Below are 26,396 nucleotides of genomic sequence, written 5' to 3' on the forward strand. Positions count from 1 at the left end.
ACTTAGTTTCTTCCATTGGGAAAGCCACACTGGCCCTTGATTCCCAGTTCCTGCCTCCTTCAGGGAGGCCAGCCCTGGATCCACCAGTGCCTTCTCCGCTTCCTCATGCGCACCGCTTCCCCGGTCCCATCGCTCCCTGATCTCTTCCCTTTTCTTCCCTTGCACTGCACCCACTACTTGGCAACCTGGCCCTGAAGATGATCCTGAATGAATAGGATCGAAACGCCGTTGACAATCCAGCGTAATCTGCAGCACTAATTCAACTATGGTTCACATAAATGCTTAAACAAAACCATGTCCAACTATTGTAAATAACCCTTGGTGAACCATATATTTTTGTACATACTTTTCACATTGTCACATTGTGCCTTCCGCTGTTCTTTCACTTGTCACTTGCGCCGCCACCCTTATGTGTCATGAGCACATTAGGGCACCAAGTTCTCTTTGGGTTGCCTTTGCATCTTTTGTCCACAGTGCTGATATTATTGTCCTGTATTATTTGTTACTTTAGTTGATGAGCACGTTTTGAAAAAAATATACGCGTCTCCCTTCTTCCTTCCTTGCAATGTTTTGTATAAGGATATATATTTGCCTTCCTCAATGATACCGGTTGAGACATTGTTGTTAGTTTTCGCCTACTTAACCAGATATCAACCTGGTCTATGGGTTATACTCGTGTTGTTCTTTACTAGATAGTGATGGCAGTGCATTAATGATCAGTAATTGCCTTCCTTTCTCCTGGTGATTGTGACAGCAATGCACTTGTGATCAGTAACCACCCTTGCCTCTGCTGATGATGATGAGAGCAGCACATTACTACTCAGTACCCGCCCTTGTCACTGTGGTTGTGGGTGGAGCAGTGTGGTGTTGATTGGCTGCTCTGAGTAGTAACCAATCTCCTCTTCTCAACAGGTTGTGCTGGACGCCATGTCTGTGAAGGTGTATTTGGTGATCGCCCTGTCGTGTCTGAAACTGCCCTGTGCCTTTGCAGGTATGTTCTGTCCATCTGTGAGCTGTCACATGCCTCTTGTAATTGTGCTCTGAGTAGTTATTATAGCAAGTCCTTGAAATGCTCTGGTTGAAGGCTTCCACTCTGAGAAGATTCTTTCACTTGCTGTACAGAAGGCCCCCTTTTCAGGAACACTTACCAGAATATATCTGTTGCTTTCGGGAGCCTCAGCCGGAGGTCACCTCCTGTCACGTAGGAGGCTTAAAACTTGGAAATAAACCGGCAATACTTTGAGGGGGCTCGAGAGGAGCAAGAACTGTGCAACCCTTTACCTAGATTTTCATGTAATACTAAGGACAGACAGGGTTTCAACGTGTGTGGTGGGAAGTGGCGCCTCCAACAAGTGTGCATATTATCTATCTTTGGTGCCCGTAGGATGGTGCCACAGAAGGATTAACCCCTTGAATCAAGACCAACGGTCAAACACAATCACAACGAGCCTGTGCACACGTCGACAGTCACTGCAGAGCAATTTTTCTGTACCATAACTTATCACAGAATAGAGATAAGATGTCACAGAAATGCATCATAAATGATGATGAACAATCAGGAGTATTGTTTGTTCTTCTTTTTAATCCTGAACGGTTGCCCAGCCAACACATGTTTCGTCTGGGAAGTGCCCTAAGACTTCTTCAGGGCTGAAAGGTTGTACAGCAAAAATGTCTCAGACAAAACGCACCAATAATGGTCATAAGATTGTGTACAAGGCGACCAGTGCCTGGCGAGTGAGCACCCTACGTGACAAAATACCCTGTGTTAAAGATTAAAAGCATCCACATGCCGACCCCTCTTGGATGGCCAGGAATAACAGTGAACACAGGTGAAATGATATATTACAACAGCATAATGTTTATTGACCGGTGACACAGGAATAGTGAATGAGACAGATATAACAGAAAGAAAGACAGGCTTCAATGAAGACATTGGAAGGGAGAGAGGGAGATGAGGAGAAAAGAACTGAAATAAAAAGTAAGACAAAAAAGGCGGGAAAATCTCAGCACCCATAAGATGGCCAAAAAGTGAAAGTGAGTACTAAAAACAGAAAGGAGTGAAGCGTGCAAGCCAGAGGGGAAGGAAAGGCCCTTTGCGTGCAGGGAGAAGACTATACACGGACAGTGTCCTCGCATGCTCTGCGACTGTGCCCCGTGGTGAGAAGACGCAACTCAGCTAGGAGTACTTAGCGTGGAGTGAGATAATAACAGTGTATAATTGTGTAGTCCTACCTTATGGCAATAGGAAAGTATTGATAATCTAAGGGAAATGACAAAATGAGGAAAAAAAGAAGATCAGGAGTGAGTCGGAGTCTCCCCAAGAAAACGTAAGGAAAATATGGGATGAAAAGAGAGGTATCACACCTCTCTGCCGGTTGTACTTCCATCCCGGGTGGCGAAGGGAAGTGAGTATGTCTTACCAATGTGAAGGGTTTAGGGCATAGACGATGAGGTGAAGCCAAGAGTAAGGGCTTCACTGTCAGAGAGGACAAAGGCATAAGTCACAAAACTGGGGGGTGACACAAGCGTGGGAGGGGGTGAGACCCAGTCAAATCACTGTGAATAGGTCCTCCACGAATCCCGAAAACGAAGGAGTCACCCCATTGGGTCTACAAACGGACATTCACAACCGCCACCCTCAAAACACTAACACTTACTTTTAAGAGGTCACTTCTGTAGTTACAATAAGAAGATGGATTACATGTTCGTCTCACGTGTTAGGACAGAGATACATTGGTTCCTTCATCATTCTAAAGGAATCCATACAATTCGTTGGTGGCACATTGAAACGAAAGAGGTAGTCTGTGCGAGCGAGGTCCGAAATACAGAGATGTTACAAGATACTTCTAAGTGGTAAGTGCAAATTGTTACAGTCATGATCATACAAGAAGACATGCCAGCATCTGGATACAGTGGTGTGCGCAGCAGCTGTTACAGATACAGTCATTAGTAAGACATTGTTATGGGATGGAACACAGGATCACCTACATTGATATGGATTACAGAGTTGTGTCGTCAAGAGCACGTCAGACATTATTTATGTAATGTTTGTTATTGAGCACAAGCAAACCGTATCCTGTGCATCATTTATACCACCTCGAGGTAATGGACCACAGTTTAGTGCCAGGTTATTGACCAGTTGTGGGTGAGGGATATCAGTCGCCCAGGTAATATTTCATCTCATGGTCAGTGTTTAGACCACACTCTACTGCTTTTAGACACATGATCCAGGTAGCCTCAGTGCATTAATGACCAGTAACTGCCCTACTCTCTGCTGGTGCTACTGACAGCAGTGCAAACCACTCGCTATCGCCTACAAGCTGTCGCTAACTGGTGTTAGCGACAGCTTGGTAATAGGGCGATGGAATTATCGTCGCCTAGCGGCCGAAAACGACCGCTAATGTAATATGCCCCTCAGTCTCCTCACCGCAGTTCCTCCTGGCTCTAGTGAACTCACCGTAGGGGATAGCCCTGATTTGGTGAGAGGGATGTTAGCTGGTAGCATGGAGGACAGCATTGCATGCTGTGGGTTTACTGTGCAATTTGCTGCGTAAAGTGCCAATGCTGATGTACAATTCCGCATCTAGGAAGACGTGTGCTACTGTGATGGTGTGTAAACTGGACCCCCAGTGTGTTGGAGTTCATGAATTTATAAACTTTCTGTAGTTTTTCTTCTGTCCCTGACCAGAGCAGGAGGCAGTCGTCAATATCCTGCCCCCAGTAGACTACGTGTTGGTTGAAAGTATTGCCACTTCAATTCCATACGCATAGGGAGATGCGTCACGTTGTAAAGCCCTGTGCCACATGTGGGCGTGCCAGCACAGGTGGGGGGGGGGTGGCGTTCCAGTGCAGGAATGCCTCGCAAAAGTGGCTGAGTGAAATTTCCAAGATTTCACTCAGTCACTTTTACGGCCATGCTGCGCCAAAACCCTGGGCCTACTTGAAGCAGGCATAAGGATTGATGCCGCATGTCAGCCATAGGGGTACCCCGAGCCTTGCTGGAGCTGCGTCACGCTTGTGACGCAACTCCAGAAATGCGCCGCCTTTCCTCCGGGGGATGCGTCGCGCATCTGCCCATCCACAAAGCTTCTGGCGCATCCCTGCTGATTAGCAGAGATGCACCAGAAGTAGTAAATCTGCCCCTTTGTGTTTAAAAAAAACATGAAATGGTTTGCAAAGGATGGTGAGAACTTTGAACCCGTAGCGACCGCTTGTGTATGTTTGTACTACTGACCCTCGAATATGAAACAGTTGTTGTTTAGAATTAGCTCCATCACAGACAGCAGCACACAAAAGCATTCTTGTGTGCAGCCATTGGGTGGCCGGTCTTTTACTTAGGTGCCAATCCATGGCCCACATGCATAAGCGGGTTTGATATTGGTGTATAGGGCGACAACGTCTAGGGTAGCTAGAATGATGTCCTCCTGCCAAGTGAGATCTGACAAAAGACTGAGGATGTGTTTTGTGTCCCAGATATGCGAGGGGAGATTCTGTACTATGAGTTGGAGGAACATGTCTACATATTCAGCTAGTCTATCTGAGGGGCCTCCTATGCATGACACAATGGGTCTACCCAGTGGGAAAGGAAGATGTTTATGTACTTTGGCTAAGGTGTATAGTACAGGGAATGTGGGTCTACGTACCTTGAGGTATAGATGTTCATCTTCATTGAGGAGACCTTCGGAGTATCAGTCCCTCAGGTGTCTGTTGATTTGGATGGTGAGGGGCCCTATGGGGCTTGTAGTCAGCTATTCATAACAGCTGGTGTCAGTAAGTTGAGTCAGTATCTCCCTATTATAGTTCTCCTTGTTCATGACCCCGATGTTGCCCCCGAAACACGTGTTGGCTGGGCAACCGTTCAGGATAAAAAAGAAAAACAAACAATACTCCTGATTGTTCATCATCATTTATAATGCATTTCTGTGACTTCGTATCTCTATTCTGTGAAAAATTATGATACAGAGAAATTGCTCAACCAAAGGGGATGATGGACGGAGTGTTGAACATTGCAAGCACTCACCCCCAACTGATCTGGGTTTGATCCATCATCATTCTTTAGCTCACTCCGCCACCCCAGTTCAGACATGGCCGTATGCAAATCAGTCTGACCCTGTGCCTCATGGGAACTGACTTCCCTGGACCGGAAACAAGCATGCTGGGACCGGTTTCTGGCTAATCAGCAATCATCAGCCAGGCTAGCTTAAATCCAGTGGCAAAGTGAGCAAGGGACCCACGTTTGAGCATACCCTACCAACTTAGGGCAAACAAAGCAAAACCAAAGGGGATGATGGACGGAGTGTTGAACATTGCAAGCACTCACCCCCATTCAACTGATCTGGGTTTAATCCATCATCATTCTTTAGCTCACTCCTCCACCCCAGTTCAGACATGGCCATATGCAAATCAGTCCGACCCTGTGCCTCATGGAAACAGTTCAGCCCGAACTGACAAGCCATGTCTTCCTTGGACCGGAAACAAGCGTCCTGGGGCCGGTTTCTGGCTAATCAGCCGTCATCAGCCAGGCTAGCTTGAATCCAGTGGCAAAGTGAGCAAGGGGCCCACGTCTGAGCATACCCTGCCAACTTAGGACCAGCAAAGCAAAACCAAAGGGGATGATAGACAGTGTGTTGAACATTGCAAGCACTAGGCCCCCAGTCAACTGATCTGGGTTTAATCCATCATCATTCTTTAGCTTACTCCGCCACCCCAGTTCAGACATGGCCATATGCAAATCGGTCTGACCCTGTGCCTCATGGGAAAAGTCCAGCCCGAACTGCTGAGAGAAATTGCTCTGCAGATATTGCTGACATGTGCACAGGCTCGTTGTGATAGATTTTCATGTCTTCCCAATGTCTGATCCTGGTGAGGTGTGGCCCTTAGATATGAAGTACAGGGATTGCTGAGGGACTGCTGAGCGAAGACTCTGCCTCAAGCATGAAAGGCATGGCCACTGACCAACAAGTGGTCTTCAGACCCCAATGTCAATCAGTCAATCAATCAACATGACTCGTACAGCGCAGCTAAACACCTGTAAGTGTATCCAGGCGCTGAGGATCTCCCAGCGAAGGCTCAGTCGAGCAGCCAAGTCATGAGTCCTTTCCTGATTTCCCATAGCGAGGGTGAGGTCCAGAGTTGAAGAGGGAGATCATTCCATGACCTGCCACATGGTAGGAGAAGGAACGTCCTCTGATGTAGCTTCAACATATGTGAGGGGTGAGAGCTAGGTGCAGGTAGGCAGACCACAGGTATCTAGAGGATTGGTGGAAGTTCAGGTGGTGGTTGATGTACGCTGGTCCTCGGTTGTGCAGGACTTTGAATGTGTGGGTCAGTATCTTACAGTGACATCTCTTCTGGATGGGAGTCAGTGAAGCTCTCTGAGGTGGGGGGGTCGAGGATGAGTCGGACCACATAACTCCGTATGGTCTTTAGTCTCTTTCTGGAGGTGCAGGGGGATTCCTCCATAGAGTGTGTTGCCGTATCCCATCCGGCTGATGACTAGGGCTTGGGTGACTGTTCATTTGGTGTTGACCAGGAGCAATTTGAAGATCTTGTGTAGTATACGGAGAGTGAGAAAGCAGGTGGAGAAGACTGTGTTGATCTGTTTTTTATGGTGAGCTTCATAGTGAGCTTGCTGTCCAGGTTGATGCCAAGGTTACAGGCAAGGTCTGTCGTTGTGGGTGAGGGTCCTAGTTCAGAAGTCCACCAGGAGTCGTTCCACGGGGAGGTGTTGTTTCCGACGATCAGTACTTCCGCTTTGTCTGTGTTGAGTTTCAGGCAGTTGTCTTTCATCCAGTCTGCGATGCTTGTCATTCACCTGTGGACGGTGGCCCTTGTGGTGTAGGGCTCTTCTGACAGAGAGATAATAAACTGGGTGTTGTCAGCGTAGTAGATTATGTTTATTCCATGGGTTCTGACTATGTTGGCAGCGGGGGTCATGTAAATGTTGAACAGGGTGGGGCTGAGGGGTGAGCCTTGAGGGACACCACAGATGAGGCTGTTGTGTTTGAGGGTGAAAGGAAGAAGAGGATTCTCTGGTTTCTTCCAGTGAGGAAGAAGGCAACCCATCTGAGGGTGTCTCCTTGAATTTGGATGTGGTGGAGTCTCGAAATAAGAGTGTGGTGGGATACAGTGCTGAATGCTGTTGAGAGGTCGAGGAGGATCAGGGACGCTGTTTCACCATGGTTCATGAGGGCTCTGATGCCATCAGTGGCAATTGTTAGGGTGGTTTCAGTGCTGTTGTTAGTGTGGAATTCAGGCTGGGAGATGTCCAGAGTTTGTTGTTCTCCAGGTGATCCGTGAGTTGGCTGTTGATGGCTTTTTCAAAGGCCTTTGGTTGAAAGGGGAGCAGAGAGATGGGATAGAAGTTCTTAAGTTCGCTGGAGCTGACGGACAGTTTCTTGAGAAGGGGTTTGACTTCAGCTTTTCCATTCATTAGGTAAGTTGGCCGTGGTGATGGATGCATTGAAGATGGTGGTGGGTTTATTACTGATCAACTTGCTTCCAAGGTTGAAGCGATTGGGGACAGGGTTCAGTAGGTGTTCCTGAGTGGGTGGAGTACATGATGGCAGTGGTGTTTTGTGTGGTGAGATGGTGCTAGGTGGTTAGCAGGTGGTCAGGGTTTGCATCTGTGGGAGCAGTGAGGCTGAGGTTATTGGCGGTGGTGGATTAGGGTTCGAGATTTTTGTACATGTTGGAGATCTTGTCCTGGAACAAGTAAACCAGGGTGTCGCAAAGTTCCTGGGTTAGGGTGGTAATATTTTCGGAAGCTGAAGGGTTGGAAAACTCTGATGTTGAATAGTTCTTTACTGCTTTTGGCAGTGGCCTCAATGCGGTTGGCAATGGTGTTCCTTTTTGTCTTTTTCAGGAGTTGGTTCTTTTGGTTTAGGGATGTTTTGAAGGAGGTTCGGTCTGAGGTGTCCTTGCTGGTGTGCCACCTTCTTTCAAGTTGCTTGCCGTTGCGTTTTGTGAAATGGTGTACCAGCTGGCCTGTTTGAAGGGTTTTGTGGGCTTGATGGTGGTGACTCTGATGGCCAGTCGGTGATCCAGGTGGAGAAGTTCTTGACAAACTGTTCCAAGTTGGTTGAGGTATCCGGGTGGGAGGAGTTGAGGGCACCAGTCCATTGGATCTCTGATACTTTTTTCCAGCTTCGGTGAGAGGTGCAAGGTGGTTTGGTGGAGGTTCAGGGGGACCTGTGATGGTGAAGTTGATAATGGTGTGGTCTGGCCATGTGAGTTCGGTGGCGTGGCTGTACTTGACTCTTTCACTGGCCATGAAAATGGATTGAGTGTGTGTCCTGCGATGTGCGTGGGGTTGGTGACTTGTGTGATGCACAGGGCGTCCATACTTTCGAGGAGGTTGGCAGTGTCTGTGTTGACAGGGACATCAAGGGGGAAATTGTGATCTCTGAAGAAGATGTAGTGTTTGCAGCTGATGGCAAGTGGGGCGATGAAATCGGGGATAGTGTTGAAGAAGCTGTGGCGAGGCCCTGGAGGTATATAGGGAAGGGTGCCTCTGATGGTGCCACAGATTATCCATTAAAAAAATGCCAATTTGAATTCTTCAATCCTCTCTAACTCTCTGCCTATTTCTCTACTTCTATTTCTAGATAAGATTTTGGAATACCTTATTAGTAAACTGACAGGCTATCTTGAGGAAAATAATATCCTGCACCCCTCTCAATTTGGTTTTAGGTCTGGAGACAGCACCGAGACATCCTTGGTTGCTGTGACAGATTCTTTTAGAGGTTCTATGGATGCTAGCATCCCTACTATGGTGCTGTATTAGACGCTCTTTGGGAAAGCCCAACAAATTTGGACTCCCTATTGGTGGCTTCCTAAATTAGGGAGTGCCCCCCTCCCTGTCAGGTTGTATACCATCTAGGCATTACATTAGATCAAGCCTTGACAATGAAAGAGCAGATCCTATCTAGAATGGGCACCTGCTTTTGCATGTTGCAGTGCTGCCTCTTTGGTACAAACGGATCTAGATTACACTGTGTATCTCAAAAGACTGGACCATGTCATACTGCTGTGAAAGTGATCTGTATTGCAATGTAGCTGGTTTATGAGCAAACACGTGATAAACTAGATCTTCCCTTTAAAAAGCCATAAGTGACCCACAGGAGAAGACAACCAGGCTTCCTGCAAGAACAAGATCTGTCTGCAAATCAAACAATGGCAGCAGCATTGGACTCTGAGCAGGCAGGGTTCCTGCAAGAGGAACATCTGTCTGCAAATCAAACAATGGCAGCGGTGTCTGCCTCTGAGTGGCCAGGCTTGCTGCAAGAAGAACATCTGTCTGCAAGACGAACAATGGCAGCGGCGTTGGACTCTGAGCAGCCAGGGTTCATGCAAGAAGAACATCTGCATGATGAACAATGGCAGCAGTGTCTGCCACAGAGCAGCCAGGCTTCCTTCAAGGACAACATCTGTCTGCAAGACAAACAACGGCAGCAGTGTTTGACTCTGAGCAGCCAGGGTTAATGCAAGAGGAACATCTGTCTGCAAATCAAACAATGGCAGCAGTGTTTGACTCTGAGCAGCCAGGAATCTTGTAAGAGGAACATCTGTCTGCAAAACAAACAATGGCAGCATTGTTTGACTCTGAGCAGCCAGGCTTGCTGCGAGAAGAACATCTGTCTGCAAGACAACAATGACAGGGGCGTCTGACTCTGAGCAGCCAGGCTTCCTACAAGAAGAACATCTGCATGACAAACAATGGCAGCGGTGTCTGCCTCTGAGCAGCCAGACTTCCTGCAAGAGAAACATCGGTCTGCAAGACGACCAACGGCAGCGGTGTCTGATTCTGAGCAGCCACACTTCCTGCAAGAGAAACATCTGTCTGCAAGACGACCAACAGCAGCGGTTTCTGACTCTGAGCGGCCAGGGTTCATGTAAGAGGAACATCTGTCTGCAAATCAAACAATGGCAGTGGTGTTTGACTCTGAGCAGCCAGGAATCATGCAAGAGGAACATCTGTCTGCAAATCAAACAATGGCAGAGGTGTCTGTCTCTGAGCAGCCAGGCTTTCTACAAGAACAACATCTGCAAGACAAACAATGGCAGCAGTGTCGGAATCTGAGCAGCCAGGCTCCCTGCAAGAGAAACATCTGCAAGACGACCAACAGCAGCGGTGTCTAACTCTGAGCAGCCAGGCTTCCTGCAAGAGGAACATCTGTCTGCAAATCAAACAATGGAAGCAGTGTCTGCCTCTGAGCAATACCTTTGTCAACAGCACTTGTCTTCAGGGGTGGGTGAGAGGGCATCATAGTAGGGCTAGGGTCCACAGGACAGTGTTACTCCTCTTCTTACAAGACCATACTTGATGAAGTATATGCTCCACGAATCCTGAATGTTGAGGAGATGAGAAGAGCCTGAGAGCAGAGGGAGCTGCTGCTCGGAAAGACTAAAAAAAGGGCTGGGCCTAGGAAAATCATCCATAAAGCATCTCAGATCTGCATTTTGGTTTTTGAAGAACCTACACCTTATTGAATTTCCACATTGCTGATACCTTTCTTGTATAGAGGATAAATGTTACAGCCATGTCTTTGGAAGCAGCATCATATAGTTACATGTGGCATTTTCATCTTGTTGGACATTTATACACAGCAGAGCTTATGTGTCCGAGTCCTCAAGCTGGCTGAAGTGGGTTCCACCTCACCTTCACCAGAAGCGATTAATTGATCAGTCTGCGGCGTTGACTCTTCCTTCCAGAGGTCCAACACTTTCAAACCCATTCTTGATGGTTCGACAACTTAAAGCCTGAGGTTTAAGCTAGCTGCTGATCTTTGTTTCCACCAAGCACTACTCTATAATCGGCAGGTCTATGGTTCGATTCTGACCTCTGCGTGATCCATCTCAACATCCATGACCTGCGTTGCACGTTGGCCATGGCAATCACCATTACACGGTCAGACCTAATGTGTTTGCCCACATGATTCCACACATGGAACAGCATGTTTTGGGATATTAAACTGTTAGGAACTGACCTCTCAGAGGTCAGTTCATAACAGTTTAATATCCCAAACATGCAGGATCTAGATTACACTGTGTACCTCAAAAGACTTGACCACGTCATACTGCTGTGAAAGTGGAAGTGATCTGTATTGCAATGTAGCTGGTTTATGAGCAAACAAGTGATGAACTAGATCTTCCCTTTAAAAAGCCATAAGTGACCTACAGGAGAAGACAACCAGGCTTCCTGCAAGAACAAGATCTGTCTGCAAATCAAACAATGGCAGCAGCATTGGACTCTGAGCAGGCAGGGTTCCTGCAAGAGGAACATCTGTCTGCAAATCAAACAATGGCAGCGGTGTCTGCCTCTGAGTGGCCAGGCTTGCTGCAAGAAGAACATCTGTCTGCAAGACGAACAATGGCAGCGGCGTTGGACTCTGAGCAGCCAGGGTTCATGCAAGAAGAACATCTGCATGATGAACAATGGCAGCAGTGTCTGCCACAGAGCAGCCAGGCTTCCTTCAAGGACAACATCTGTCTGCAAGACGAACAATGGCAGCAGTGTTTGACTCTGAGCAGCCAGGGTTAATGCAAGAGGAACATCTGTCTGCAAATCAAACAATGGCAGCAGTGTTTGACTCTGAGCAGCCAGGGTTCATGCAAGAGGAACATCTGTCTGCAAATCATTCAATGATTGTTCACTATTTAATAATACTTTTATGGCACACACTTTTCACTCCTCGGTGCCGAGTGCATGACTCTTGTTGGCATTTTCTTCTGTCTGCTAAACGTACTAAGGACAATTCCGTTTTTTAGATCTCAACTGTATTGCTGATTTGGCTAGGTGTGCTGCTCTCATTTTGCTATTTTTAAGTTTGAGGACATTTCTTCACCCAGATGCAAAGCCTGGTTTTATGCAGCTTGAGAATACGTCCCGCTGCAGATACACGGCTTGTTGCTATGCAGTCAGGTACTCTCAGAAAGCAGAGTGCAGAAGGTACAAGCATTGATGTTGTACAGTCTGAGAATCCTGCCTGAACAATGACCTTTTTTATTTCTATGATGTGTGTGGTGTATGGACATAGTAGAAACCCCATCAACTGCTGCTGCACCCAGTGAGGTCCTTCTGTAAAGTCTACAGCACACCAGATGCAGTGGGCAAGAACTGGGGATAGATATGAAGCCAGATGTAGGAATCCATGTTTGATCCATGCCAGCATCTTTCTCTCTTGTTATGTGTTCTGCTGCTGTCAAGTGTTATGACATTGCAATTCGGCGAACATTTCATTTGCTTTATCATTTTAGTAGGTACATTTACTGCTGTGGGACCCAATGAAGCCATCTTTGTTAATTATGGTGAGGACGCTGTGCTGCCTTGCCACCTCATCCCTCGTCTGAGTGCGCAGAAGATGGAGGTGAGATGGTTCCGATCACAATACCAGTCCGTGGTGCACCTCTACCGCGATGGGAAGGACCAGCAGGGTGTTCAGATGCCACAATTTCAGCAGAGAACAGAGCTCCGTAAACATGATCTGACCAGTGGGCATGTTGAGTTGAAGATACGCAGCGTGAAGCTCTCAGACGCAGGCTCCTACACCTGCCTCTTCCAGTCTCACTCATTCTACGATAGTGCGCGGCTGGAGCTGGTGGTGACAGGTGGGTGGTCACACACTTCTTATGACAGGACCACATGTACTTCTATGTGTCAACTTGTTCTGCAACTCAGAGGAGACCCAATGTGCCTATTCTTAGTAGTCCAAAGTGTGATCCCTGAGTGACTGTCCACGTGTTCCAGCTTCTCCATAAGATGCCCTGGGTCAAGGGACTATGGGCCATATGTATCAACAAACTATTTTGCATTTCCTAAATAGCGATTTTTAAGGAATCGCTATTTAGGAATTGCAAAATGGTATGTATGAAAAAAATCGCTATTTTTTAACGATTCCTTAATCTTCCTTATTTGCGAATTCGCATTTTGCGAATTCGCAATTAAGGAATAATTTCCAATGCATTCCTATGGGCCAGGGATTCGCAAGTTACCATCAACTGAAAGTTGGTGGTAATTTGCGAATTCTTAACCATAATTCGCTAGCCAAAAATGCTACATACATAGCATTTAAGGAATTGCAAAATTGCGATTCCCTAAATGCTATGGCAAAATAAGGAATCGCACAACTTTGCAATTCCTTATTTTGGGAATGTTTCATACATCCCAAAACATGCAAAACGGCCGTTTGCGAGTCGCAAAGGCCGAAATTCTGCGAATTTCGGCCTTTGCGATTCAAAAGCGGCTTGATACATATGGCCCTATTTGAATTATTGTCCATGACAAATACATACATAAATAAAAAGTATATTAAAAATTGCATTAAAGATATAAACGCACAGTAAGCAAATGCCAAGAGAACCTAAATGAACACTCAATCAGCAGAGATTCAGCTCTCATATTGAGTTGACTGGAGTAGTGGCCATGGGTGAATGCCACCCATGGTATTGAGTTGGCTGGAGCAGTACCCATGGGTGAATGCCAGCCAGGTTATTGAGTTGACTGGAGCGGTGTCCCTGGGTGAATGCCAGCCAGGGTATTGAGTTGGCTCGAGCAGTACCCATGGGTGAATGCCACCCATGGTATTGAGTTGGCTCGAGCAGTGCCCATGGGTGAATGCCACCCATGGTATTGAGTTGGCTCGAGCAGTACCCATGGGTGAATGCCAGCCAGGGTATTGAGTTGACTGGAGCAGTGCCCATGGGTGAATGCCACCCAGGTTTGCTCTGAGTTCTGGAGACGAGTGTTTCTGCACCCGGAGCTACAGGTAGCCTAAGATATCTCTACTGTCATCAACATGTCTCTTTCCAATAACTTAAAGAATTAGGACCTGATTATGAGTTTGGCGGTGTAGCAGAGGAGCAACAAGCCACCGCCCTGCTCCCACATCACCACTCCACCGCCGACTGCCTGCTGGATAACAAGTTGTAATCCGGGAGGGCAGTCCTGTGGTGGCTGGCTCACGGTGCTGCCTTCCAAAGGCTCACAGGAGAGCCTTAGAAAGGCAGTGCTGTGGGACCCCCAGCCCAGCATGGACTGTAAAGTCCATGCAGTGCAGAAACTGGGGGTTCAGAAAGATAGGGGGGGCACACCATCTGCCCCCCTACATGCACCCCCTTGCACCGAGGTCAATGGGGGCCCTATAGGGCTCTGTTAGTTTCCTCACCACCACCCTTTTCATGGCAGGCTCATGCCCATGAAAAGGAGGGCAGTGAGGAAACTCATAATATGCTTAGTGGTGCAGCATTCGCACACCAGCATATTGTGGCCTCAGACCGCTGCAAGACCGCCAGGGAATGGCGATCTCTGCGGGTAGCAGCAGTCCTATAGTGGTTGGACCGCCAAAGCCATAATACGGCAGTGGGACCGCCTGCACTGCCACTGTGGGTCTGGCTGTCAATCGGGCTGCCAAACTCATAATCAGGACCTTAAGTCTTTTTTTCTACTACTCGTTCCCAGAGTCTGCTGCATCCAAATGGAATCCCTACCCTCTCCTATCAGAACCCAGCCTGTCACAACTTAGGAAAGCTTTAAAAACCTACCTGGACACCACACAGAAGAAAGGGCCATAATCTGAGAGTCTAGTCTCCGGGCTTTATATGGGTACCATATAGTAGAATATAGTGGAAGACAAACAGGGAGACAAAGCTAGATCCTGCGGCAATCCTACATGATGTTTTTTTTCCTGAAGCTCGCATTGTATGAAGTTTGTTACATTTACAGGACACTGTCAAACCACATTTGCTCTGTAATTGTAATTTTGTGAGATTTTCATGTAATTTCACTAACGTTTCACCACTAGCTCCCTTACTGAGGGTATTTTAGGGAGCAGAAAAGGAGCATGTGATGATGGACAAGAATCCAAGGGTCCTTCTAGATGCATTTGCCCTTTGGCCTGAATCCTGTTGTGGGTCACTTGGCCCCCTTAGCCTTGGCACGAAGGGATCACAGTTGTTCTTGGAGGGATGCCAAAGTCATGGGGGTGAATTCTATGCTGTCTGTTGGTGCCTGTGGCTGGTTCGGGGTACTGGGCGTTGATGTGGCTGGTATTAAACAGTGGACGATGGAGGTCATGGAAACATTTTAAATATCTCCATCAATATATATTTGGAAATTTGCATCAGGCAGGCATGTCCATACTGGGTGCGCCTCAAAACCTTATTCCGTTAAAGTGAAACTGCTGCTTCCATCACTTCGTGATGTGCAACAACTGACTAAATATGACTGAGTTTCTATGCTTTCCTTCCAACTTTAAGGCTTCGGCTCCATTCCCCACGTCCACGTTCATCACTATGACGATGGAGGGATCCGGGTCGCGTGTAAATCTTCAGGTTGGTATCCGGCGCCGGAAGCCCTGTGGCAGGATGTGAACAAGAAATCCTTGCTACCGCTCAGCGAGACATGGGCTGCAGATGAAGACGGCTTGTTCTACGGGGCCATCACAATCGTCATGAAATCAAAATCCAACCAGAATGTGTCCTGTTTGATGAGGAACCGCCTCACTCAGCAGGAACATGGCGTGCACATCTCTATGGCGGGTAAGTCTTCAGAAAGAGACATATGCACCTAAGCAGGTCTTAGATTTAGTGTCTGATAGAGGGTCGTGAAGTTCTAATATGACCATAGTAGCGAGGCCGGGACGATGGGTGGGAGGGGGGATGATGGGTGAGAGGGTGGGACGATGGGTGAGAGGGGGGTGGGATGGTTGGTGAGATCCAAGCAATGGCTTCTGGACTCCAGGATTGACAATGATTTGAAGATTGGTCTCTAGAAGAATTCTTGCTCTTTTTCATGGAATCATGAATTGTTGTCATGAGTGAGCCTTTTGTCTACTACTTTTATTTTTTCCATGTAATTCCAACTTTGCATGTGTGCTGCACTATGCTATCCAGCACCTCTTTATGGTCTCATATGCTGACAACACCCAGCCAGTGATCTCTTTAACAAACACCTCTGACCAACGCATTGCCAACTTTCAAAACGACATGATGCCCATCGCAGAATGGCTGGCAGCCAACTTCCTCCAGCTGAATGCGAGCGGATCCGAGGTATCCTCCTTCTAGGAAGTGGCACGCATCTCTGGAGTGATCAATGGTGGCCTGCCGCTTTGGCAGCCCCCTCCCCACCCCTAAAGAAATGGTAAAAAACCTGGGCATCTGGTTCTACTGTGCTCTCACCTTTCAGGCTCAGACTAAATCTGTGGCTGGCAGCTGCTTTGGCCTCCTACACGGGCTAAAGCCTGTGGTTGGGTTTTTTGATGCTCAAATACGCCAGACAATCTTCCAATCTACTATACTTTCCAGACAAGGTTATTGTAGCTCCCTTTACCTGGGTGCTAATAAAGCTGGCATCAGTCGGCTTCAGAGGGTGCAGAACGCTGCTGCCCGTACCCTCTTCGCCCTCCGGAAATCCTGCCTCAGTTCCAAATTTGTAAGTAAGTTTCACTGGCTCCTGGTTGAAAGGAGAATTTATTTTAAGTCCTTGTGTATCTCTACAATTACTCAAATGACGGTAAGGGTGACTAGACAAGCACTAGGGCAAAAATCAGTGTATTCAATAACCATAAAGTCTAGAAAGTTCATACGCTCTTCCTCCAGGGGTCTACCGTTAAGGCCCCAAATGATCCAAAACAAATGAAAATAACAAGGAAGGAGCGTTGTGTTCGTGAAAAAGTCTTTGGTACAAATGTTGTGTTCCAAAATTTTATTGTTGCACATTTCATCCAAAAATCAGCAACAGAAGTTTCGTTTCCAAATGTACAGAGTCCAATTCAATCCAAATCAATACAGTGTAGAAAACTCATGACAGCCAACGCGTTTCATCCGGAATGGACATCATCAGGGTTCGGAATAACTGTATTCAATCATAAAATGGAGGCTTCTATTCAGTTCTAAGATCCAGTGTATTGAATCCTCCCTGCTCTGATGATATATCTCAAAATATCAGCTTCAAATCTTATTCAGGCCTGGATATAATAATTCATGCAATATTCACATTCCAATCTTTAAATTAAAGAAACCAGAATTGATCCCCAAAAAAAGTTAAAAGGTATAATCATCTGCCACCATCTGGGCAAATAACGGTGATGTCTTCGATCAGGATCCAGGCCAGCGTCACTGGGTATGTATACTTCCACTGCGCAGTGAGCCCTGATGATGTCCATTCCTTGTGTATCTCCTACAAAAATATTTATGCCCAAGCCCCTCTCGTCTTAGCCAATCTTCTCATCCCCTATGTACCAGAATGCACCCTCTGCTCCTGCAGTCAACATCTGTTCTGTGCGCCCCATGTTAGAAGAGCATGGGCAGGATGGCGGTCTTTCTGGGCGTTAGCCTCCTCGCTGTGGAATACTCTCCCATGCACTATCAAAAGCATTCAGGACCAAGGGGTTTTCAGGAGCGCAGTTAGGACCTGGCTCTTCCCTGAATAACCCCCTTTTTTACTTCCTCCTCTCGGTCTGGCAATCTTTGGATCAGGCGGGCAACTAGAGCCACATTTCGGGGGGGGCCTGAAAAATATTTCGGGGGGCGCTAATTCTTCGAACCATAGACAGAGTGACTGAAAGAAGGGGTTAAAACACAACAAAAGCCTAATTTACAAGTAAATGGTCCTTTAAAGACCTGTTAAGTACTCGGGTGCGGCTGCAATTAGATCGTCGCCAGCCCGCAAAGCTGTGTCAGCCCGGGCTGAGACACACGACGGGGGGGGGGGGGGGGGGGCTGAAGCCCCGTGAGCCCAATGGGTGTTGCGCGCCTGCTGCGGATCTAGCGCTGGGATACCCCGTCGCTGGGGCATCCATGCGCTTTACAAATCCAATAACATAAATTGCACATCACACATTCAAAGGGGGAAAGGTTTTAACGTTTGTCTAGCCATCCTGTTTTTACTGGGAGGGTACCCATGCTTTGCAGGCATCTTAGAGAGGAGATGCTTTGTGCTTCTCTATCATTTTACAGATTTTGGGCCCAATTTACATCTTGGTGGGCGGGTTACTCTGTGACAGCGGTGACAGATTTACCATCCGCCAAAATATAAATCCCATAGGATATAATACATTTATATTTCAGAGGACGGGTTATCAGAGTAACATGTCCGCCAAGATTTAAGTTGCTCCGGCCATATTTACTGACAGCTCTTTAGCATGATTAGAGTGACTGTTAGCAAAGCGGTGACTTCAAGGAGCATTCTGATACGCATGTACTAAGCTGTGCGTTAGTCAGATGGTAAAGTCCAGATGACACCAGAATAGTCATTACAGGTCGAAACATCGACAATCCCCACTCCTTTCGGTTGCTTAGTACTTTTACTTCGATTGGGGATATTGTGCACATGCAGATACTATCTCGATTCTGAACTATCCTAAATCATTAGCCAACCTTGCAGTATTGTAGAGTCTCTTTTGTGTGTGTTTTTGTGTATATGTTCACTACTCAAGCATTGTGTCATCTGCACTATGATCTCATTGTATAGTTCGCACCTTGTTCTTTACTGAGGGTGGGTGAAATATTCAGTTCCGTCCGCAAAAGTTGCGTAATTTTGGCAACTCCACATTACTCTTGTAATGCAGACTTCAGGCCAAACTCGGCCAATTGCGGCAGGGCAGAATTTCTTTTCTTGCATGCAGCTTCAGGTGGCTAGAGAGAGTTGGTGCCACCTAGTGTGATTCCTGGTCTTTGGGAGGACACGTGTCGAGTTTTTCCTAACGTGAGTGCTCGTGGGCCATTTGCAGGCTGCAGACTGCCGCGCAAGTAGAAAATCCACTCCAGTGGCAGCAAAATAAACTTGAGTAGTGGTGGCCTCTGGCACACCATGTGGTGCAGGCGCACTGATTTTTTAGCTTGGACCAGGCTGTCAGCACTAAATCACAGTGTGAACAGCACAACGTGCCACCCATTGTCAGAACTCAACAGTTTCTGCAAGTTCCACCGACCCCTATTCCTAATGAGGCAAATTAATGAACTTTGGAAACAAGGAAAAAAGGATCGAATGATCTACTTAAGCTTAACACCTCTTAAGCATACAAGGTTAAATGAGTCGTCTCTGTGGGCAGATAGGGTTGTACTTGTTGTATTTATAGATTTGTCTCCCTGGGCACTGTCAGGGTTGAAGGCTGTGACTGCAGTATCTGTTGTTCAGCGTGAGAAGGGCCCTGTAGGTGAGGCCAGCATTTTGTGCCTTTCCTGATCACCATCAGTGGAGCTTTTAATGAGCTGGGAGCAGAAAGCTCACGCCTCTTTGTGCTGGTGTTGTGGGTACTCCAGGCTGGAAACAATCATACTGTGAGGGGCATCACTCTACACAAATGCTGTGTCTGGAGAGCAGCCTGCATAGGACACTTGAAAGAGGAACCGCCCCATACTGGTTCTCATAATGCACCAGAGAATCCACATTTCCTGCCTACTTGACCTGCATGAAAGTGGGAGCCACAAGCTCACTTGTTGTTCCAGCTCCAAGTTCTTTTCAAATAAGGTAGGGAGACATCACCGGGTGTCTGGCCCTGTTGAAAGAGCTTGCATCTCCAAACGGAAGCACCTTGAATCCAACCTGCTGTGGAGAAGATAAAGGAGAATGCTGACCCTGCAGAGATGTGACTGACCTCAAGTAGCACAGCAGCTTCGCCCCTGGTACTGTGTGGGTGTGCGTTGATCTACATGAGTCTGCATGGGTCTGTGTAGGTCTGCGTGGGTCTGTGTGTGTCTGTGTGGCTCTGTGTGGGTCTGCATGGGTCTACGTGGGTCAGCGTGGGTCTGCATGGGCTGGTGTGGGTCTCTGTGGGCATGCGTGGTTCTGCGTGGGTATGCATGGGTCTCTGTGGGGCTGTGTCGGTCTGTGTGAGTCTTATGTGTCTGTTTGGGTCTGCGGAGGGTTTGAGTGGGTCTCTGTGGGTCTGCATGAGTCTGCGTGGGTCTGCGTGCATCTGTGTGGGTCTGCGTGGGTCTTTGTGGGTCTCTGTGGGTCTGATGGGTTTGTATGGGTCTGCGTGGGTCAGTGTGGGTCTGTGCGGTTCTGCGTGGGTCTCAGTGGGTCTGTGTGCATCTGTGTGCATCTGTGTGGGTCTGTGTGGGTCTGCGTGGGTCTTTGTGGGTCTCTGTGGGTCTGATGGGTTTGTGTGGGTCTGCGTGGGTCAGTGTGGGTCTGTGCGGTTCTGCGTGGGTCTCAGTGGGTCTGTGTGCATCTGTGTGCATCTGTGTGGGTCTGTGTGGGTCTGTGTGGGTCTACATGGGTCTGCGTGGGTCTGCTTGGGTCTGTGTGGGTCTGCCAGCCAAAGGAAGGAGCCCTGAGGAAAAACACAACCAGACCCTTTTCACGCAACCTACTTAGAGAATGTAGCGAGCATGCAATGCTCCCCCCGCATGGCCAGGCCCTTGGTGCTGTGTGGGTCTGTGTGGTTCTGCATGGGTCTGTGTGGGTCTGTGTGGGTCTGCGTGGGTCTGTGTAGGTCTGTGTAGGTCTGTGTAGGTCTGTGTGGGTCTGTGTGGGTCTGTGTGGGTCTGTGTGGGTCTGCGTGGATCTTTGTGGGTCTGTGTGGGTCTGTGTGGGTCTGTGTGAGTTTGCCAGCAAAAGGAAGGAGCTGTGAGCACAAACACAACCAGACACTTTTCACACCCCCAGCTTAGAGACTGTAGTGAGCATGCACTGCTCCCCCGCATTGCCAGGCCCCTAACATTTTATCGCAGTCCCCTGTGAAATGCTCATTCTACATGGCCAGGCCCCTAACACCCTCCCAAGCCCCATGCAATTCTCCTCTCATGTGCCCCGGCCCCATATATTTTCCCCGGCCCCATATATTTTCCCCGGCCCCATATATTTTCCCCGGCCCCCATGCAATTCTCTTCCCACCTGGGAGAGCACCCGCACAGGCTTTCGCCTCCTACCTTCTCAGACCAGGTGGTGTGTGGGGACAGAATCATTATAAACATTTGGATCTGGCCTGGAATGTAATCCTCCTTGCTAGAAGGTTATTTCTTCCAATATGTTGAATAGAGAGAGGATAAAATACTTAATTCTGTTCTCTCAATGTTTGAGCTTTTACGCTCAGTTATTGATACAAAGTGGGGAATTATCTGTCCTATTCTCTTTTGCTCTTGAGCATGAATTTAAATTCTGTAAAGTAATGTGTTTTTTCTCCTAACAGATGAATTCTTCTCTCCAGTTTCTGCACTAATGGTGGTGCTGATGGTGGCTGTGATCGTTCTGATGGGGGTCCTTGTCCCTGTCATTTACTTCGTCTGGAAATATCGAAAGGATAACGGTGAGTGGCTATGTAGATGTAGTGACATGGAGTGGGGGAAGTCTGCCCACATCCCATAGGATGTCAGAGTTGTGGTCTCTCCTTGTGCAAGAGTTGGCTGCAAACTGAAGGATTTCACTTAGGAGAAGCTGATCAACCCTTTGAAACTAGCATCCAGTATACCAGTGCAGCGGGTGAACCCCTTAAACCTAGCGTCCAATACACCAGTGCAGCGGGTGAACCCCTTAAACCTAGCGTCCAATACACCAGTGCAGCGGGTGAACCCCTTAAACCTAGCGTCCAGTACGTCAGTGCAGCTGACCAACCCCTTGAACTTAGCATCCCGTACATCAGTGCAGCGGGTGAACCCCTTAAACCTAGCGTCCAGTACCTCAGTGCAGAGGGTGAACCTCTTGATCCTAGCGTCAAGTACACCAGTGCAGGGGGTGAACCTTTGAACCCAGCGTCCAGTACACCAATGCAGCGGGTGAACCTTTGAACCTAGCATTCAGTACACCAGTGCAGCTGGTGAACCCCTTGAACCTAGCTTCCAGTACATCATTGCAGCGGGTGAACTCCTTGAACCTTGCGTCCAGTACACCAGTGCAGCGGGTGAACCCCTTGAATATACCGTGCAGTACATCAGTGCAGCGGGTGAACTCCTTGAACCTTGCGTCCAGTACATCAGTGCAGCGGGTGAACCCCTTGTACATAGCGCCCAGTACACCAGTATAGCGAGTGAACCCCTTGAACCTAGCATCCAGTACATCAATGCCGCCGATGAACCCCTTGAACCTAGCATCCAGAACATCAGTGCAGCGGGTGAACTCCTTGAAGCTAGCGTCCAGTACACAAGTGGAGCGGGTGAACCCCTTCAACCTAGCGTCCAGTACATCAGTGCAGTGGGTTAACCCCTTGAACCTAGTGTCCAGTACACCAGTGCAGCGGATGAACCCCTTGAACCTAGCGTCCAGTACACCAGTGCAGCGGGTGAACCCCTTGAACCTAGCGTCCAGTACACTAGTGCAGCAGGTGAACCCTTTGAACCTCGTGTCCAGTACGTCAGTGCAGCTGACCAACCCCTTGAACCTAGCATCCAGTACATCAGTGCAGCGGGTGAACCCCTTGAACCTAGCATCCAGTACATCAGTGCAGCGGGTGAACCCCTTGATCCTAGCGTCCAGCACACCAGTGCAACAAGTGAACCTTTGAACCTAGCGGCCAGTACATCAGTGCAGTGGGTGAAAACTTTGAACCTAGTGTCCAGTACACCAGTGCAGCGGGTGAACCTCTTGAACCTAGCGTCCAGTACTAGGGCAGCGAGTGAACCCCTTGAACCTACAGTCCAGTACACCGTGCAGCTGGTGAACCCCTTGAACCTAGCGTCCAGTACACCAGTGCAGCTGGTGAACCCCTTGAACCTAGCATTCAGTACATCAGTGCAGCGGGTGAACCCCTTGAACCTAGCGTCCAGTACACCAGTGCAGCGGGTGAACACCTTGAACCTAGCGTCCAGTGCACCAGTGCAGCGGGTGAACCCCTTGAACCTAGCGTCCAGTTGTAATGACCTACTTCTCCGTATGTTTTGGTGCTTCTGTCAGTCACCAGGTCATTACTTACCACATCCTTTCTCAGGTTCCAGAAAGACACCACATTTCACAATACTTACCCAAGAAAGGAATAAACACTGACAACATATAAGACCATTGCCGAGGAGCTCGCAAATAACAAGTCACAACACCTCCCCTATCCGAGAGGGTACACAAAGCATGTTCCTCCTAGCAATATATTGAATAGAATTTAGACATCCCTGATGGGAGCCGATTTCCCTCCCGTATCAACAATTACCCATTAGAGGGGAATCGCCCATCCCTCTGTAAGTACTTGGTAAAAAAGGGTCCCGACCTTCCCTCACAAGGAATACAAACAAATGATATGCTCTAGGGTTTCTTTATTACATGATAATAGGATGACAAAAGAAAGAAATAACTAAACATCACAGTAAACATTAGTAGCAATCATCAACACATACATATACATAGAACCTGAAAATAAAAGACATAGTTAGATACCATAAGTACACCTGGAACACCTCACCATAATGTTAGGCGTCTTACATCTGAAGAAGGGTCCGTCTCTCTTTCCCTCACTGGTTGGTTCCGGACTCTCTGTTACACAAACACGACTGCACGTCTGCACCGTGATGTATCATCAGACCGCCAAAAAACCAGACCAGCATCTCGGCATCTCACCATCTCAGAATCTCTCCCTCTCTCGGACCCCCTTTCTCTAATATAGAATGCAGCCCTCCATCGAAGTTTCTAGCTAACTCCGCCTACAGTTCTCATGGGATTCCTGTACCACCTCGTACCAAGAGCACAACAAGCAGCTGGCCAAGCGTTTTGCTCTGACTCGGCACGAAGAGAGCACATTCCACTCGATAAGAACCGGTCCTGTCTGGTTCACTACTGGTGGACAACACATGTAATCTCAAACATAACCTCTCACCTACAGAGGCTCAGAAGATGGCTGCAGTTTAGAATATGGAGTTGCTCAAGCATAGGCCTCTACTACTTGGAAAGGCAGAATGATATTAGACCACGTCAAAGCCAATAGGCTAAAGTCATAATTCACCTAACTCATATAAAAATATGCACTTAATCCCTCAGTATCCACTATGGAGCACATGTGTGCACCATCACCAACAACACTGCACCTTGACATCCCATACCTTCTATTCTTTGGCAAGATTATTCTAATGCAAGACCATCCTACATTAAGGCTAAAGTAACATAGCACACTAAAGTCAGTACACAATGGTGGTGATCGAGATCATCAGAACCCTAAAGTGGCTGATTCACTACACCAGTACGTCAGTGCAGATGACCTACCCCTTGACCTAGCGTCCAGTACATCAGTGCAGCGGGTACACCCCTTGAACCTAGTGTCCAGTACATTAGTGCAGAGGGTGAACCCCTTGATCCTAGCGTCCAGTACACCAGTAAGGCGGGTGAACCTTTGAACCTAGCGTCCAGTACATCAGTGCAGCGGGTGAACCCCTTGAACCTAGCGTCCAGTACTTCAATGTAGCTGGTGAACCCCTTGAACCAAGCGTCCAGTACAACAGTGCAGTGGGTGAACCCCTTTGCACCTACCAACCAGTACACTAGTGCAGCGTGTGAAGCCCTTGAACCTAGCGTCCAGTACTCCAGTGCAGCAGGTGAACCCCTTGAACCTAGTGTCCAGTACACCAATGCATTGGGTGAACCCATTGAACCTAGCATACAGTATACCAGTGCAGTGGGTGAAACCCTTGAACCTAGCGTCCAGTACACCAGTGCAGTCGGTGAACCCCTTGAACCAAGCATCCAGTACACCAGCGCAGCGAGTGAACCCCTCGAACCAAACGTCCAGGACACCAGTGCAAAGGGTGAACCCCTTGAACCTAGCATCAAGTACATCAGTGCAGCTGGTGAACCCCTTGTACCTAGCATCCAGTACACCAGTGCACTGGGTGAACCCCATGAACCTAGCGTCCAGTACTCCAGTGCAGCGGGTGAACCCCTTGAACCTAGCGTTCAGTACACCAGTGCAGCAGGTGAACCCCTTTGAACCTAGCGTCCAGTTCACCAGTACAGCGGGTGAACCCCTTGAACCCAGCATCCAGTTCACCAGTGCAGCGGGTGAACCCCTTGAACCTAGTGCCCAGTACATCAGTGCAGCGGGTGAACCTTTGAACCTAGTGTCTAGTACACCAGTGCAGCGGGTAAAACCCTTGAACATACCGTCCAGTACACCAGTGCAGCGGGTGAACCACTTGAACCAAGCGTCCGGTGCACCAGTGCAGCGTGTGAACCCCTTGAACCTAGCGTTCAGTACATCAGTGCAGCGGATGAACCCCTTGAACCTACCGTCCAGTACACCAGTGCAGCAGGTGAACCCCTTGAACCAAGTGTCCAGTACACCAGTGCAGCATGTGAACCCCTTGAACCTAGCATTCAGTACATTAGTGCAGCGGGTGAACCCCTGGAACCTAGCGTCCTTTACACCAGTAGAGGGAGTGAACCACTTGAACCTAGCATCCAGTACATCAGTGCAGCCGATGAAGCCCTTGAACCTAGTGTCCAGTACATCAGTGCAGCGGGTGAACTCCTTGAACCTAGCGTCCAGTACACCAGTGCAGCGGGTGAACCCCTTGAACCTAGCATCCGGTACACCAGTGCAGCGGGTGAACCCCTTCAACCTAGCATCCAGGACACCATTGCAGCAGGTGAACCCCTTCAACCTAGCATCCAATACATCAGTGCAGCGGGTGAAGTCCTTGAACCTAGTGTCCAGTACATCAGTGCAGCTGACCAACCCCTTGAACCTAGCATCCAGTACATCAGTGCAGCGGGTGAACCCCTTGAACCTAGCATCCAGTACATCAGTGCAGCGACTGAACCCCTTGATCCTAGCATCTAGTACACCAGTGCAGCTGGTGAACCTTTGAACCTAGAGTCCAGTACATCAGTGCATCAGGTGAACCCCTTGAACCTAGTGTCCAGTACACAAGTGCAGCGGGTGAACCCCTTGAACCTAGCGTCCAGTACTAGTGCAGCGGGTGAACCCTTTTAAACTAGCGTCCAATACGCCAGTGCAGCGGGTGAACCCCTTGAACCTAGCGTCCAGTACGTCAGTGCAGCTGACCTACCCCTTGAACCTAGCATCCAGTACATCAATGCAGAGAGTGAACCCCTTGATCCTAGCGTCCAGTACACCAGTGCAGCGGGTGAACCTTTGAACCTAGCGTCCAGTACATCAGTGCAGCGGGTGAACCCCTTGAACCTAGCGTCCAGTACATCAATGTAGCTGGTGAACCCATTGAACCAAGCGCCCAGTACAACAGTGCAGTGGGTGAACCCCTTTGCACCTACCATCCAGTACACCAGTGCAGCGTGTGAACCCCTTGAACCTAGCGTCCAGTACTCCAGTGCAGCAGGTGAACCCCTTGAACCTAGTGTCCAGTACACCAATGCAGCGGGTGAACCCATTGAATCTAGCATCCAGTATACCAGTGCAGCGGGTGAACCCCTTGAACCTAGCATAAAGTACATCAGTGCAGCTGGTGAACCCCTTGAACCTAGCATCCAGTACACCAGTGCAGTGGGTGAACCCCTTGAACCT

General features: G+C 48.4%; 1 protein-coding gene across 1 annotated transcript in view; it reads left to right on the forward strand.

The window, feature by feature from the left end:
* LOC144773470 (butyrophilin subfamily 1 member A1-like) overlaps positions 1–26,396 on the forward strand; it is a 67,541-nt gene that overhangs the window by 14,619 nt on the left and 26,526 nt on the right. Inside the window, exons 2-5 of the mRNA XM_078658507.1 lie at positions 913–991; positions 12,259–12,609; positions 15,256–15,537; positions 21,135–21,251. Of these exons, the coding sequence (XP_078514633.1) occupies positions 928–991; positions 12,259–12,609; positions 15,256–15,537; positions 21,135–21,251 (814 nt within the window). The 5' untranslated portion in view covers positions 913–927. The remainder of the gene's footprint in view (positions 1–912; positions 992–12,258; positions 12,610–15,255; positions 15,538–21,134; positions 21,252–26,396) is intronic.

The sequence above is a fragment of the Lissotriton helveticus genome, chromosome 8 (genome assembly GCF_964261635.1).
Source record: "Lissotriton helveticus chromosome 8, aLisHel1.1, whole genome shotgun sequence".
Taxonomy (NCBI): domain Eukaryota; kingdom Metazoa; phylum Chordata; class Amphibia; order Caudata; family Salamandridae; genus Lissotriton; species Lissotriton helveticus.